This window comes from Myxocyprinus asiaticus, chromosome 25, assembly GCF_019703515.2.
Source record: "Myxocyprinus asiaticus isolate MX2 ecotype Aquarium Trade chromosome 25, UBuf_Myxa_2, whole genome shotgun sequence".
Classification (NCBI taxonomy): domain Eukaryota; kingdom Metazoa; phylum Chordata; class Actinopteri; order Cypriniformes; family Catostomidae; genus Myxocyprinus; species Myxocyprinus asiaticus.
In genome coordinates, this window is record NC_059368.1 from 20,095,063 (window position 1) to 20,110,132 (window position 15,070).

Consider the following 15,070-nt stretch of genomic DNA (forward strand, 5'->3'; position numbering starts at 1 on the left):
GTAAAAACACCAGCCAGCTGGTTCGCGCACGCTCTGATGATGCGGCCCGGAATGCCGCCTGGGCCCGCGGCTTTGCGGATATTCACTCGTCGGAAGGATCGGGTTACATCCGCTACAGAGACGGAGAGTGAACTAACCTCTGTAGCTTCAGCCACGAGAGCTCTCTCCGCAAGGGCGGTGTTATTTCCCTCGAAACGAGCATAAAAAGTATTTAGCTCATCCGGGAGAGAGGCAGCGGTGTTCATGGCGGAGTTTTTATTCCCTTTAAAGTCTGTGATGATGTTAATTCCCTGCCACATGCTTCTAGAGTTGGTGGTGTTAAACTGTCCTTCAATCTTGCTCCTGTACTGGTGTTTTGCGGTTCTGATAGTTTTTCAGAGGGCATAACTGGCTTGTTTATGCTCCTCCACGTTCCCGGAATTAAAAGCGGAGGTCCGCACATTAAGTGCCGTGCGAACATCGCTATTAATCCAAGGTTTCTGATTCGGATAGATCCGTACTGTTCTGGTCGGAACCACGTCCTCTACGCACGTTCTGATGAAGCACATTACACTATCAGCGTAAAGCTCGATGTCGTCATCAGAGGCAGACCGGAACATCTCCCAGTCCGTGTGATCAAAACAGTCCTGTAGCGTAGAGTCTGATTGGTCCGACCAGCACTGGATCGTTCTGAGGGTGGGTGCTTCCTGTTTCAATTTCTGCCTGTAAGCGGGCAGAAGCAGAATGGAAGAGTGGTCTGATTTGCCAAATGGTGGGCGGGGGAGGGATTTGTAGCCATCCCGGAAGGGAGAGTAGCAATGATCCAAAACCCGGTCCCCTCGTGTGTTGAAACTAATGTGCTGGTGATATTTTGGTGCGACTAATTTTAAACTGGCTTTATTAAAGTCCCTGGTCACAATGAACGTGGCCTCAGGGTGCGCGGTTTCCTGCTCACTTATAATCCCATACAGTTCCTTGAGTGCCCGGTCTGTGTCGGCTTGTGGGGGAATTCCCTCGGTAGCCAGAATGGTCGACACAGAAGCATAAGAAATTCCAGATCAGGAGAGCAGAAAGACTTGATAGAATGAACATTCCTCTGATCACACCAGGATTTGTTGATCATAAAACATACACCACCTCCTTTCGCTCTGTCCGCTCGGTGCACGGAGAACCACGTGGGTTCAATGGCTGAGTCTGGAATCTCCGCAGACATCCAAGTTTCCGTAAGGCAGATAATGCAGCAGTCCCTTGTATCTTGTTGGAAAGAGATCCGCGCTTTCAGCTCGCAGAGTTTGTTATCCAGAGACTGAACATTTGCCAGAAGAATAGTGGGTAGCGGGGGTCGATTTGCACGGCATCTTACTCTGAGGAGAACGCCGGCTCTGTTTCCCCTTTTCCTTTTGCGTTTCCGTGGCCGTGCTGCCCAGACAAGGGGCTCCGCTTGCATGTTTGTAAACAGCGGGTCGGCATTGGGGAATGTGAAGTCCGGTTTATGGTGTGAAATTGCTGAACCAATGTCCAAAATGTTTGTCTGTCGTAGACAATAAGGCAGACAACATCCAAGACAAAAAAACGTAAGAATTGTGAACAAAACAAACAAAACATTACTATGTTGTGTCGGAGCTCGCAACGCAGCAGCCATACTCTGCGCCATCTTGAGTCCATCCTGAGATTCCTATTTCGCTCCTACATAAAGTTTACAAAAGCATTTCTTCTATCAGAGCAGATGCAGCTTGCAGAGGCAGCTGTTGTTGTATTGGTGCTTTGTAATAGTTAAATGAAATCTCTCTTCTCTTTTTTTTTTTTTTTTTTTTTTTTTTAACCAAGGGACAATTAAAGAATGAACACAAAGATGCAGAATCAATGGAGCTTTGTCGCTTCAGACTGTAAAATGTATTCTAATATTAATTTCATTCAAAGTAGATTGAACAATACTGACAAATTTATTCAGCTTCATTTTCTTTAAATAATTCTCTTCCACTGTTTGAGGCAACAACAAATAAAGTTTCCATGCAACGAGAAATCGGGGTAATGTTCACAAATCTACCCGTATCAATCGGTTTATTCTTATGCTGTTTATGTCCTTACACCAATAAAGGAACGACATTCAATACATTTCCATGACCACACACATCGTCTGCTTATTAAGCATAATTGCCATAAGAATGTGCATGTAAAAGCGCTCATTGTAAAGACTATGTCCTGAGTTCTGCCTCTTAACTTACTATTAACTCTTAACTTAAAGGCCTCGAAGAAGGCAACAGAGCATTTACTTGAACAGTAAAAGAGGATTATTATTCCAAACACCTCAATAAATCTTTTCAAAGTTTCATGTCTTTTCATGCCTTTCAAGCCAATGATAGGCCTTTATTTTAATACTTTGTTACACTGTGCCTGGCACATTCAGGCACATCATGATAGGTTGCCAGCATAAAGTAATCTGTCTGTCCACACTAAAAACTAAAATAACACTAATAACACCCAATCAGATCATGTTTGATGTTAATATACCACTATGTAGAGCATTTAGAGATTTTGGAACAATGTGATTTAACAGTAGGTGGGGTTGGCCAGCACAACATTTTCAAAATAGATACCAAGTGATCGACAAAATGTCATGTTGCACGTTGTCGTGGTCAAAGCTGAGTAGGACAATTTTTTTCAAAGCTGGTTAAGACTGATTGAAAGTACTGCTTTTACTGTGTCACGTCTGGTTTGGACACGGTGTTAGACTTCTCTTCTAAGACAAATTTTCAAAGTTTTAGCTTTTTAACAAATTTCTATGAATGCACAAGCACTCACTGTTTCCACTATCTCAGCATTTTCTTTCAAATCCACTGGGACAAAGTTCAAATTCATCAATTAGATTCATAAAGGCAGCCATTAATGGGAAGCCTATGCAGAGGAGGATGCATGATAAAAATAATCATCCCTCTCCTTTATGCATGGTAAAGCATCACACTAAAATAACAGCCATAAGAAAGTATGTGCTAGCTAAAGCATGCAAAATTTGCAGTATGAACAAAATGTCTTCCATGAGTATCACAACACTAAGTTCTGTGAATTCCCAGCCTAAAGGGCATAAATAAAGTGTGTTACATTCTATGATGGTAGTCAAGTGTACATACAGTACATACTGTTTTGTGCTACCTGTCATCAGAATTGAACCACAAAAGTAGTGTAAAAACACCATGGTTATCCTATTTGTCGCATACTGTAGATAATAAGACACTTGGGAACTTACATTCTCCTATCCACTTGCTAGGGTCCATCATGAGATGGATCTTGGCATCCTCCAACTCCTTTTTCAGCTTGTCGTGCTTGGCCCTTAGCTCCCTGATCTGCTGCTGCCTCTTCTCCAGCATCCTAAGGCGGGCGTTGAAGTACTGCAAACCCTGCAAGTGTGGGACAGCAGCAGGGTGAGCTGTGCAGAGTAAACCACAGACCTACCTGTACCAAGCGCCTGCAAGCATCTATATGGCCCTCCTCACAGTTTACAGTGCAGGGGCTTAAGATGAATTGATTCAGTGCTCACTAACCTGCACAACGCATCTAAACCCTCAGTCTCCTGGTCAGATTAATTAGGGCCAAGCTGGAAATAAAATTAGCATCCAGGTTAAACACTCACTGGTCTTTAATCTCCTAGAGGCACGTTTGCTTAAAGGATTAAAAAAGGGAGATCAGGTTCAAGTGGAAGAGGTGACTGAAAGGTTGAATTACAGGACAGATTATCCTTACTCCTATCATGAGTATTCCGTTATTAACAGGTAGGCATTAGACAGCTTCAAATGATATTTTCATGTTTCACAGTAGGCTTATTGTTTGTAATCTACTGTACTACATCCAGCCATGCTATCTGTAAATATCCCAGCTTTGTGAACTGCAGATGATGAAAAACTCATTCAAGCTGCCATGAAAAGCCCACTGCATACACTATAGGATGAAATTTCACAAAGTATGTCTTGGTCTCAAAATGCATAAAAATAACCTAGCAGTTTTGCTGAACGGTCGGATTCATTTCAGACACATGAAGTTCACTTTGCTTCATGTGTGTTTTAGCAAAAGATGCCAGTATCTATATTGTTGCTCACTGTATTTTTCTGCATCGCTAATGCACGTGATTGGATAGGACGCGGATCTCATCATGAGACCAATTTGCCTAAAAGAAAATTGGCCCCGGGGCCCTTGCAAGTCATAATCCGCCCCTGCTGTGAATGTGTCAAGCAATTCTGAGGCAGTTACTGAATTTTTTTTTTGAATGTGGGTATGACTTAAAGCAAGTAGATGTGGAATAAAGCTATTACCCTTTTGCGGGATGTAAATTACTTTTTAATTAATTTTTACTCTTCATAATCAATCTTGCCATGGTTTCCAGTGCTTTAACTTACTTTTTCCATGCAGCAGGGTCCCAGTATGATCAGAATGAAGGCTAACATCAAAAGCATCAGAACATCTTCAACAGTTTCTCCTGTTTCTATTACAATCTGTGATGTGCAATTGTCAGGAATAAAGCTTATCTCTAGGACAGTTACTTATGTTGGCTAATTGATTTTAGATTGGACTGATAGATTTAGTTGAACAGGGATGACTAGCATTGTAAGACTGAGAGAAGTGGAAATAGATTAGAACAATGGGGAGGGGTCAGTGGGCCCGGTGATGAATGAAGTGTGGCCCCACAATCTGTGGGCTGCCTGATCGGACTTTATGGCCCACTCCAAACAGCATGTCCAAGTGTCATTAACTGTTTCCCTTTGAGTTTCCCAACCCTGATCTCACAGTCATTTGTGTGGAGAAGACGAGAGGAAACAACATTAACTAAGTTGAATGGCGCTCTGATTTATTTTCCATTGAGAGAAAAAAAATCTCAGTTTGTGTATTAGAGTGTGGCAGTTTGATCATGAAGAATTAGGCTGTTCGCCCTCTTGTTTTATGTGAATCTGTATATATGTGTGGATAGTAGGTTATATAACCAGGTTTGTGACAGGACAACGTGATTCCAGAGCGCCTTTAAACAATTACGTTTTTTTCCATCTAAAATTGCCTTTATTATGATCAGCATGTTTAATGTCTTTCACAAACAGATTATTTTTGTGAATATTGATCAAAAGATGTCATCATCTCTGGCATAGATGGCAAGGAAAAACAACCATAAATGTGATATTACTAGTATATTAGAGTTCTCATGAGAATGTTTCCATTATTTGATATGTGTAATCCATTTATAGGCCTACTTAACTTTAACAGTATTACAGCTAACAGTATTTTAAGCTTTACTATTGTGATGTACATTGTTTGTTGTTGGTAGATTTTCACTTCAAGGAAAATATAAAAAAACGGTCCTTTCAGACTTTTACATTTTCCACATTTTCTCTCGGGGGTACCCCTGAACCCCCATAATGTATCTTTCTTTAGTCACAAGGCCTGCTATGCCCTTAGGTATCTAAAAATATTCAAACACAAATACTGGACTGCTGTCACTCAGCTTCAAAACAAAAAGTTGATTTTATCTTTTAATATTAATATTCATATCAAAGTGCACTCGGTTGATGAACTAATAGAAATATTTTAATCTTTTGGTAGGACATCCTCCAAACCCCACTACTTTGGCTTTGTCTCTGGGGCCCCAATGTCATAATCCTTGACTAATTTTGAAGAGACTGTTTTGTCTTTGATTTTTTCTTTTTTCTTTTACAAAGTACTATTGCTGCCAACTTGTACATTTATAATAACTATTTCATAAAATTGATTAAGCATTACATGTGTCATTTCATAGCTACAGTATACTGACTACTGACACCATGTAAGTTATTATCCAGACCTTTGCTGGGAAGGAAATGTAGAGACTGGACCTCTTGGAACTTTAATTGAATACCCCTGTTATACATAATGTAAACTCAATGTAAATACTTGTAAATACTTGTAACAAAATGTGTAATAAATGTGTAAACATGCATATATTTAAAGGGGCAATAATACATTATTACATATTTTAACTTCATCAAACACTTTAAATATAAAGAATTTAACAAATAGACTCCTACAGCATGTACTTATTGGTTTGATGAAACTTGGCAAAACGTTCAGGCAGTTCTGGCTCGTGCTGCTATATCTTTTCTAACTCATCTGAATGATGGGGTTCATTCCATTCAGAAGTGATCATCCCTATTCCCTATTTCCTTTAAAGACTTTTAAGACCCTCCATTGTGAGCTTCAAAGGGCTGAAAGTGTGGGGCTCAAAAATAGTGGTCATTTGGTCATTTTATTGTAAATTCTGTTAGCAATGACCCTACAGCTACCATTATTATTCTCCCATTGAAAAGCCCTGTAAAGGCATCATGCAATCCAAAATCCCTTAGGGTAGATTATATGAACAGAAATGTTAAATGATCTAAGAGTCTGTTTTTGAATGTTCATGATTTCAAAATTCAGAGGTCAAAACTTACAAGCCCTTTAATCTGCTTTAAGATGCTTTCTTTCTTTCTTTCTTTCTTTCTTTCTTTCTTTCTTTCTTTCTTTCTCTTACTGTAAGACCTGCAAAAATGTCTAACTTCAAGCATTTAAAACTACTTTAAACTTTCAGAAAAGGTTTTGTTAAACAAACATTATAGTTAGTCTCAACAAACTTTACATTTCTAGGTCAGTACTTTTGTACCACACAAAAGAATATATCAATATCTCCTTTTTCCCAACCACCTAAGCCCAGATATTTTTTGTAATATTGGGGAGAAATGCAGTTATAGCAATGAATAGTATAATAAATGTTTTTGTTCAACAGCGCTTTTCATACAAAGCACAAAGCTTAACCCTAATAAAGCCTATGTGAAATAATAGTCAGAAAATTCTAATTTCAAATTTTTAAAGAGTAACTATAAAAAAAATAAATAAATTAGAAACATGAAGGCAAAAGGGTCCTATAAGCTGGCTGGGGGCCCTCATAGTCACAGGGCCCTACTGAGGGGGCCTTGTATAAGCTGACAGCTGTGGGGGCCACATATTCAAGCATATATAAATATTTGGTATACACTTAGGTGTCAAACCAGAATGAGACTAAATTCAGTAAGAATTCAGCAATGAAAAAACAAAAGTAGATACACTATAAAAAAACTTTTTTAAAAATTGCTTCATGTGGTAATGTCTAAATTAACTGATTATGAAATAGTGTTTAGCGACTGAATCAATGCAAACTGATTTTATGTGCATGATGCAAATTCCATAATTTTTTCTGAGTGGACTGTCCAAATGCAGCCTAGTTTCCAGACACGTAGACAGTCTGTGTCTTTCAAGTATCACAGTCTGTCGTAGTGGGCATGCATCGAATGTGTCTGACTGTGGCTTGTGGTCAAAAGAGTATACTTTGAAAGGCTGAAAGCTCGACCTTGCATGAGACGGAATGGCAAGCAGAAAAACTAAGTATATCCTACCTTACCTCCATAAGGTGATAACTGCACATTCACCTTTAACACAATTAGCATGCAAATAGCACAACTTGCATACTGGCTAGAACTTACATGCCAAGCGTTCTGTGACATAAAAAGTCTTCTTACCTCTGTCAGCCCTTCTTTCCGTCTCTGAAGCCGTTCCACATCATCAATCTCGTACACTTTGATCTCAAAGGGCTCCTTCATAGTACCCCCCAGTGGGGGAAGATCCACCCATTGGCCGGCAGCACCAACCTTCCTGCCCAGGGAAGAGGTGTCTGGCAGGTGAGCCGGAATCAGACGCCGTCGCTGTAGGCCTGGAGGGGTCACAAAGGGCAATGCTCTTCATGTGGGCCCATGATGAACAGCAGAGTTTTTGGGCATGCTTTTAAATATGTTTGAGGCTTGTAAGTGGTTACAGCATTTAAAGCAGTGGTGATTTCAGCTTAAGGTTCTTACAAATGCTTTAGGAGCATGACATCAAATATTATTAATAAGCTTGGGTGCATAAATCAAAAAAGATTAAATGGCTAGTCTGGCAAGATGGGATGCTTTATTATTACAGTATATATTTGTATTTTTTTAAACACATTATTTCAGTTTTGAAATAAACATTTTAATAAATATGTATTATGTTAAATATTAATAATAAGCCATATCTATGGTCCTAAAATATTTAGATAGTTAATGGCCAAGTACATAAATCATATTCAAGTACATAAACAACCTTCAGTGATTTGCAGATACTATCTTTCTCCATTCTAACTTTTGTAATTAGACTTATCTAATAAACAAATGAAAGAGCACAAAAATTACTCCTTTTATCCATGGAATAATCTACTGAATTAAACACCAGTGAGGGCATAAAGCCCCGAGTGTCTTGATAGGAAAACCTACCATTGGATCTCTTTTTGGGAGATTTTGAAGCTTTTGTTCGGCTAGACGTGGACACTCCACTCTCACTCATGGAGTCATGAGCAGATGATGCGCTGCCAGTGGTTTCACTGTCCCTGATCATGCTCTCATAGCCACTACTCCCTCCACTGTGATAAAAAAGTGCAGTGCGGCCCATGGCTGGTGGCAGTTCACCACTAAGTACACTGCTGTTGTCACTTCCATGACCACTACTGTAGCGCTGAGGACGGCGAGGAGCAGTGATCTTACTGTACGGAGAGGGCAGAGGAGCAGCCAGAGGTTTCTCGCTGGCTGATGTGGCATCATTGTTGCCATCTGCTGGGTCAGAGCCCCTGAGGTGTTTCTTGGAGCTACCAACTGCTAATTCGCTGACCCGACTGTTGGCTGCACGGATTGCTTGCTTTGTGCCCATAATAGTGCCCCTCCCTGATTTACCATTGGAGCCTGTAACTGAGCGAGTTGGGGTTTTTCCAGTTGGAGGTAGACTGGCATTCCGTGCAGCTGAGACAGCAAGGAACTTGATGGAGGAACTAGTAGACTTTGAAACAGTACTCAACAAGGCCTTTCCTTTGTTGCCATTCCCAACAATGGCTTTAGGTGTTATACTGGCTTTTAGCTGTCCAAGCTTACTAATTCCAATGGTAGATGGAGGAGAAGTGGCAGCAGGTGTAGATATGGAACTGGGAGTCCCAAGTTTTGGCACAGTTTTACCAGATTTTCCAGTGCTGCCAATACCGATGCTACTGTTCTCTCTTGAGGTACCTGGTTTTAAACCCACTGAAGTTAAACTGTCATACCTTTCAAGGGACATAAGACTACCAAAATTCCTGCCATTGTCCCCTTTACCACTATGTGATCTGAGACTAGAAGCTGTCCTTAGGCTGGATGATTTAAAGCTTAAAGATTCCCCCCTAACTCGGACATCAAAGTCTTCCTCAGAAACTGATGCTTTGGAGAAAGAGGATCTTGTTCCATCATTACCCACAGACTTTAAGGCACTTGGAGACAATAAAATACGTGTTCTCTGGTCCAGGCTAGACTTCCGGACAGGTGGAGCAGGGGGTGACATGCTTCCAGACTTAGGGAGCATACTACCCTTTGGTCCATTAACTTTCTTTCCTAAAGATGAGAATTTCAGATCTCCTTTCCTAACACTGGATTTCTCACAACCATCCACGACCCTTTGAGATACAGATGATGCATGCATTTTTGGAGGGCGAGGTACACTGTTGCTATTCCCACTTGTCTTTCTAGATGGAATACCACTCATGCCATTTTTGGGTGACTTACTAGCAGAGCTAAACTCAGCATTTCTGGCTGAGTCTAAACCACCACTTGTGTGGACCCATTGTTCATCTATTCTGCTTCCTTGGTGTTGTAGCTCATGGCTATAGCTACTGCTAGAGGATGAAGTTTGTGTGCTCTTTTTGATGTGAGTAGAGTGAGAGATGTTTGAGATCTGGGCAGACTGTGAAGTGATAAGTCTATTAGATCTTAGTGACTTTGGACCACTGAGGGTTGCTTTGGTACTGTCATGAGATAGAGGGCACTTCGATATGGATAGTTTGTCAGCAGTTGCAGAATCATAGTGTATTTCCGAAAAACAAATTCCACTGTCACCTAAACAGCTATTTGTTCTTTGTTGGGAGAAAGACTCAATGTGTAAACCACCAGGTAAATCCATCATGGGGCTGCTGTCTGGTCCACTGCGCAAACTTTTTGAAGAGAGTCTTCTTTCAAAAATTGTCTCATCACTTCTTAGGGTACAAATGTTTGTCTTGCCAGGCCAGGAGCAGATTGAAGATCCTTGTGCTTGTGTGATGCATCCAGCTGTAAGATCCTCTTGTGACATTGAAGCACTAGCTAGATTAAGCTGCGACCTGCTCATCTGCGATGTGTAAGCATCAAACTCATCGTTGATGCTACTGATTATGCTAACAGGACGTGAGCCAGATGCAAAAGCCTGCAAAGAGCAGTTGTTGTTAAAGCTAATGATGCTGGAAGGTCGCTCACTGTCTGGAACCAGACCAACAGGCAGCTCCTCGACCACAGTAAACACAAGCTCATCCTCTCCATTAAGCTCTACAGGCTGTTGCAGTGTTACTGTAGTCCTTAAAACATCTCTATCAAAACACCTGTTGCTTAGAGCGGCACATAGGTGTCTCACCTCCAAAGGACTTCTACTAAGGTGCTGGGCTCTGTCAAAATCTGGGGAGTCACTTTGTTCTCCCTGTCTTAGGGCCTGCTGGCTCATACCCACTGGAGGTGTCCGTGTGGCTAAGCCACACTCCGGGGTCCTTGAGATGTTCTGCAAGGAGCTAGAAGCACTGGGTTTTTGTAAAGGCCCTTTATTGAAGTGGACTTTCTCTTTCACAACAGGCTCAGAATCTTGCCATGTCTTGTTGGCTTCAGATGTGCCCCCATGTTGCAGCTGTGCAGGCTTTTGGAGAGAGGACTTGGCTGTCCTTGCTGATACAGAAGTCCCTTCTGCCACTTTGTCTGCTGCAGTTTTGGAAGCATTCTGTTGGCCTTTTCCCTCACTAGTAAAAACAGATGAGCTCTCACTGCCATCAATACACTCAAGCCGTTCTTGTAACTCTGCAAAGGTGTTGCATTTGAGATGGTCCCCATCAGACTTGGGTCCCTCTTTTACACGCTTCTTGTTCAGGGAAGGAATGATAGGTACAAAAGCTGGGGGACTTTCATTGTCGCTGAGTTCACGGTCAGAGATAGGGGCCCCACCGGGCCCCACATAGATCACTGTATCACATGAGTGTTCACTGCTGGAGGAGTAATCTGGGTCACTGGACAGCAGTGCAGGATGGTCTGGATCAAGAGCCACAGTCCGAGGGTGGAAGGGTCTTCGTCTGATGTGTCCTTCTTCGCAGGAGCTCTCCCCTCCAGATGAACTGGATGCATACTGAACAGAATCACAAACCATGCAGGTATCAATACACTTTTCACATACACTTTTGCAGTTATATAGCTGTTTCACACAGTGCAATCAAATCAGAGATTGAAATGGCATGTCAGTATCAACACAGTTTCAAAGTGCACACCAAAGGAGAGACGAAATAAGTTACCAATACAATGCATTGATTTGTAAGTTATGCTGGCAAAGGATTTCAGATCATATCTATAAAACATTAATATGTTCTGTAAAGCAGCTTAATTATAATGTACAAATTGCCTCGGCAATGGGAATGGATACATGACATTCTCCCTCTGGATCAAAAGCACTAATTATATGACATCAGTCAGTGAGAAATTTAGCAGTAAAATTACCATCTCAACATTTGTTTCTCTGACAAAATACAAATACTTCTTTAGAATGTGAAGTGTTCTGATGAACAAAAGCTATTTGTCATCTAGGAAAATCAATCAGGAAAAGCTTAAAAAAAAAAAAAATATATATATATATATATATATATATATATATATATATATATATATATATATATATATATTTTAAAAAGACAATGAACTGGACAGTCATACTTTGTCCTGTATGAATACACACATTCATTGACTAATAAGAAGGATCAATGCATAAGCTTAAATGGAATCACATACCTTGGATTTCTTTTTCCTCATGCGGTGTATGCGGGAAGCAAGCTGCACAGTGGTGAGAGATTCAGCATAATTGTCTGGCGAGTCAGAGATGTGGGCGATCATGGTAGTTCTGCAGTTTATGTTGCCCAGCGATTCCCTTAGCAGCATGGTGAGCTTGCTGTCCCTGAATTATACATCAAAAAATCTTCTCGTTAGCCAAAAAGGAAGCTAGGGCTTCCAACGTTCTGCCTCCTTTGCTCTAAGATCATGGAGAGGTTGTCTTAAAATAGAGGATTATGAATCACACTTGAATAAAAGGCAACCAAAGAAAATGGGCTCCCCTGACTATTAGAAATCCCTCCTTTTCATTCTCGCTTTCTAGTGACCTGGTTTGGAGTGTTTTTTTTTTTTAAATTGTGGTGTGAGGATCACATATTTGCAGCCAAATTTAACAGAAAAAGATAAATTTTCCCTGCTCACATTTACAGTGTTTTCTGTCCTGGTCTCTAGTAAGTCTTTCTTCATTCTCTTTCAGCAAACATCTCCAATCCTCCTGGACCACATTCCTATCAATACGTCCCACCTCAGTTCAATTTACCCTCCCACTGGCTGCCTTATCTTGCTTCAAAGTTGGTTAATTGGCTTCATTGATCTAAGGAGGGTGAGAACGAAATCCTTGCAGATGCAGATCAGAATGGCTCAGTGGGTACTTTAAGACAAACCAGCATTATTAACAGAGGTCTATCATCTCCCACTATTGACTTGCATTGATTATCTGAACTATTATATGAAGAACATACCTGTATGGCACATGCTTGGCTCCGTTGGCCAAGGCTAGGATGACATTTCCGAGGGCACCTAAGGACAGACACTGGCCTCTTCCTCCATCTCGTGTTTGGCTCAGATCAGACTCACAGCTGCCCAAGTCAAAGAGATGCAGACGACTCTGACCCCCAGACACTATAGAGAAAGTTGAACACAACTTGTTAAGAATCTGACTGCCTTTGTCCATTTAGACAACTATGTAGTAAGTACAGTATGTTGAGGCTGTGGCAAAATGCCTTAAACCCCATTTAAAAACATAATTGTATTGTTTACAGAGCAAATTTTTTGTTCCAAAAACCTAAACTGAACTGAAATCTGTAAATAAAACTTTTGGCACCCATGACAAAAAAAAAAAAAAAAAAAAAAAGTAAGCCTCCATCCTTTGGATAAAGCAAGACTTCTGTCCTGTTTAAAGGTGAAGTTTGTAATTAAATAGAAAAAATAATGACTGTGTCCAAACATACAGTCACGCCCCAAATTCATGCCACTGGTTGAGCCAATGTTGCTTTGTCACTTAAACAAACAGAGCAATGTTGAATGTGCCACACAGCTACAGTGTTTACTCTTTTCTTGGAACTGGAAAGGCTTACGAAAAACCTATGAAGGGTTTACTTGTCTCTGCACATAAAGCTGGGATAGGAGAATGGATTTTAACATAAAATTTAAAAAAAAAAAAATCACAGCACCTCCATGACAGTATTTTTTTATTTTTATTATTTGATGTCTTGGTAACCTTTCAAAGGCCACAGGCACTGCACCGCACTTTGTTGTCGGGGACCTTATTAGTAATTAGTTGGATATAGCATCTTTAGTATGTACTGTAAGTGGTGATTCAACATTCTCGGCAGTCCATCAAAATTCAAGCAATAAATGTATGTAAAGTTAGTTAGATTACAGCCCCATGTAGGTCACTAGATCAAAATTCATTCACTATCATTACTGGAGAGATATGATGCTCTCATTTCACATTGAGATAGAGGCCATTATCCTCACGTCAGCAAGATTTAGAAAGCTGGCACTCTGAACAGGGACCCTCTGAAGAGTGGGAATGCAGACGAGGTTCTTTTTTCATGCTGGGCTCAATAAACATTTCTGCAGAGGAGACTCCAGCCTCATTACATATTAAAATCTATTCTGGCTAGTGTCAATGGCCAGCACCCAGCCCGCATTGCAGCAACAGGAGCGCAATACCAATGATCATGCTGCTGACATGCTGACTTGACAGGATGTCTACACTCAGTAATGAAAATGTGTGAACCCTTCTTGTTAGTATTCTCATAAAGTCGCTATCAGAAGGACTAAATTAAGGTAACTGATAACATCTCAAAATACTAACGATGCATAAAAACATATTAAATGCAGTGGTGAATTCTCAGGGCCAGCAAAACCTTCTCTGCTGGCCAAACATGCCAAATAAATACAGATTTTTCATCCTTTCATTCTAAATCACCTTTTTGCCTATGTATTTTTAATCACTTTCCACTCTTAATTAATCTACAAACAAATAGAGAAAAACTAAAAGTTTATCCAGTCAGAATTTATTCCTTGATGCTTACAAGCAAAGTGTGACAACTGTTTCACAAATGGCATGCCCGAAGCAGTGTGTGAGTTTGAGCTCCACCCCGTCAGGCCTTCAGAATTTCTTCAGAATCCCTCAACTGTGCAAATGAATGAGCAACTAAAGTCAGATTGTCAGATTCATCAGTCAATCAAATTGATTTATTTGTTCTTGGTGGGTGTGATCTTTAGAATATGTCCCGGTCGAGGCCTTCTAGCTGGCCTTGGGTGACGCAATCACGCTTTAAGTGATGTACGTAATTCAAGAGCGAAAAGCGTAAGATCAAGCTGTCTGACGAGTCGGCTGTCATTACTGCTGGTATTGCCATTGAGAAAGAGATCTTTATGGATTTAAAAACATGAGATGTTCTGCATGACAGTGTGATTGCTTAATTTATTAAACAGGAAAAGAGGACTGATTTTCACTTCAAGCAAATTGGTAAGTGCTTTTTGCATTGTTATAGCAACATCAGGAGTTTTCTAAGTGTAAATTAGGCTGCTGGAGCATTCAGTGTCAGATCAAGTTTTGAAAAGTAGTGCTGCGTTCCATTCAACTCAGAAAGTCGGATTTTACAACTTCCTACTAGGAAAAGTGCAATGGAATGCATCTTAAAGTCAGAATTACAACTTGTAGGCTTGTGCAGAAATTCTCAACTCCAATTTCACTGAGATGCAGGGGCATGATTTCACACAAACATGTCACTCTGGGAGATATACAAAGTGATAAACATTTACTTTATTAAGTAATATCAATAAATGAGTTTGTTTCCACATTACATGATATTTAAGCTTGTTTAACAAACTCCTGCAGAAACAGGTGTATA

General features: G+C 40.5%; 1 protein-coding gene across 1 annotated transcript in view; it reads right to left on the reverse strand.

Moving 5' to 3' along the window:
* The window catches only part of LOC127416502 (kinesin-like protein KIF26A), a 141,988-nt gene that overhangs the window by 4,974 nt on the left and 121,944 nt on the right, over positions 1 to 15,070 (reverse strand). The window contains exons 10-14 of the mRNA XM_051655906.1: positions 12,665 to 12,824; positions 11,886 to 12,048; positions 8,295 to 11,232; positions 7,524 to 7,714; positions 3,224 to 3,374 (exon numbers count right to left, since the gene is read on the reverse strand). Coding sequence (XP_051511866.1) covers positions 3,224 to 3,374; positions 7,524 to 7,714; positions 8,295 to 11,232; positions 11,886 to 12,048; positions 12,665 to 12,824 — 3,603 coding nt within the window. The remainder of the gene's footprint in view (positions 1 to 3,223; positions 3,375 to 7,523; positions 7,715 to 8,294; positions 11,233 to 11,885; positions 12,049 to 12,664; positions 12,825 to 15,070) is intronic.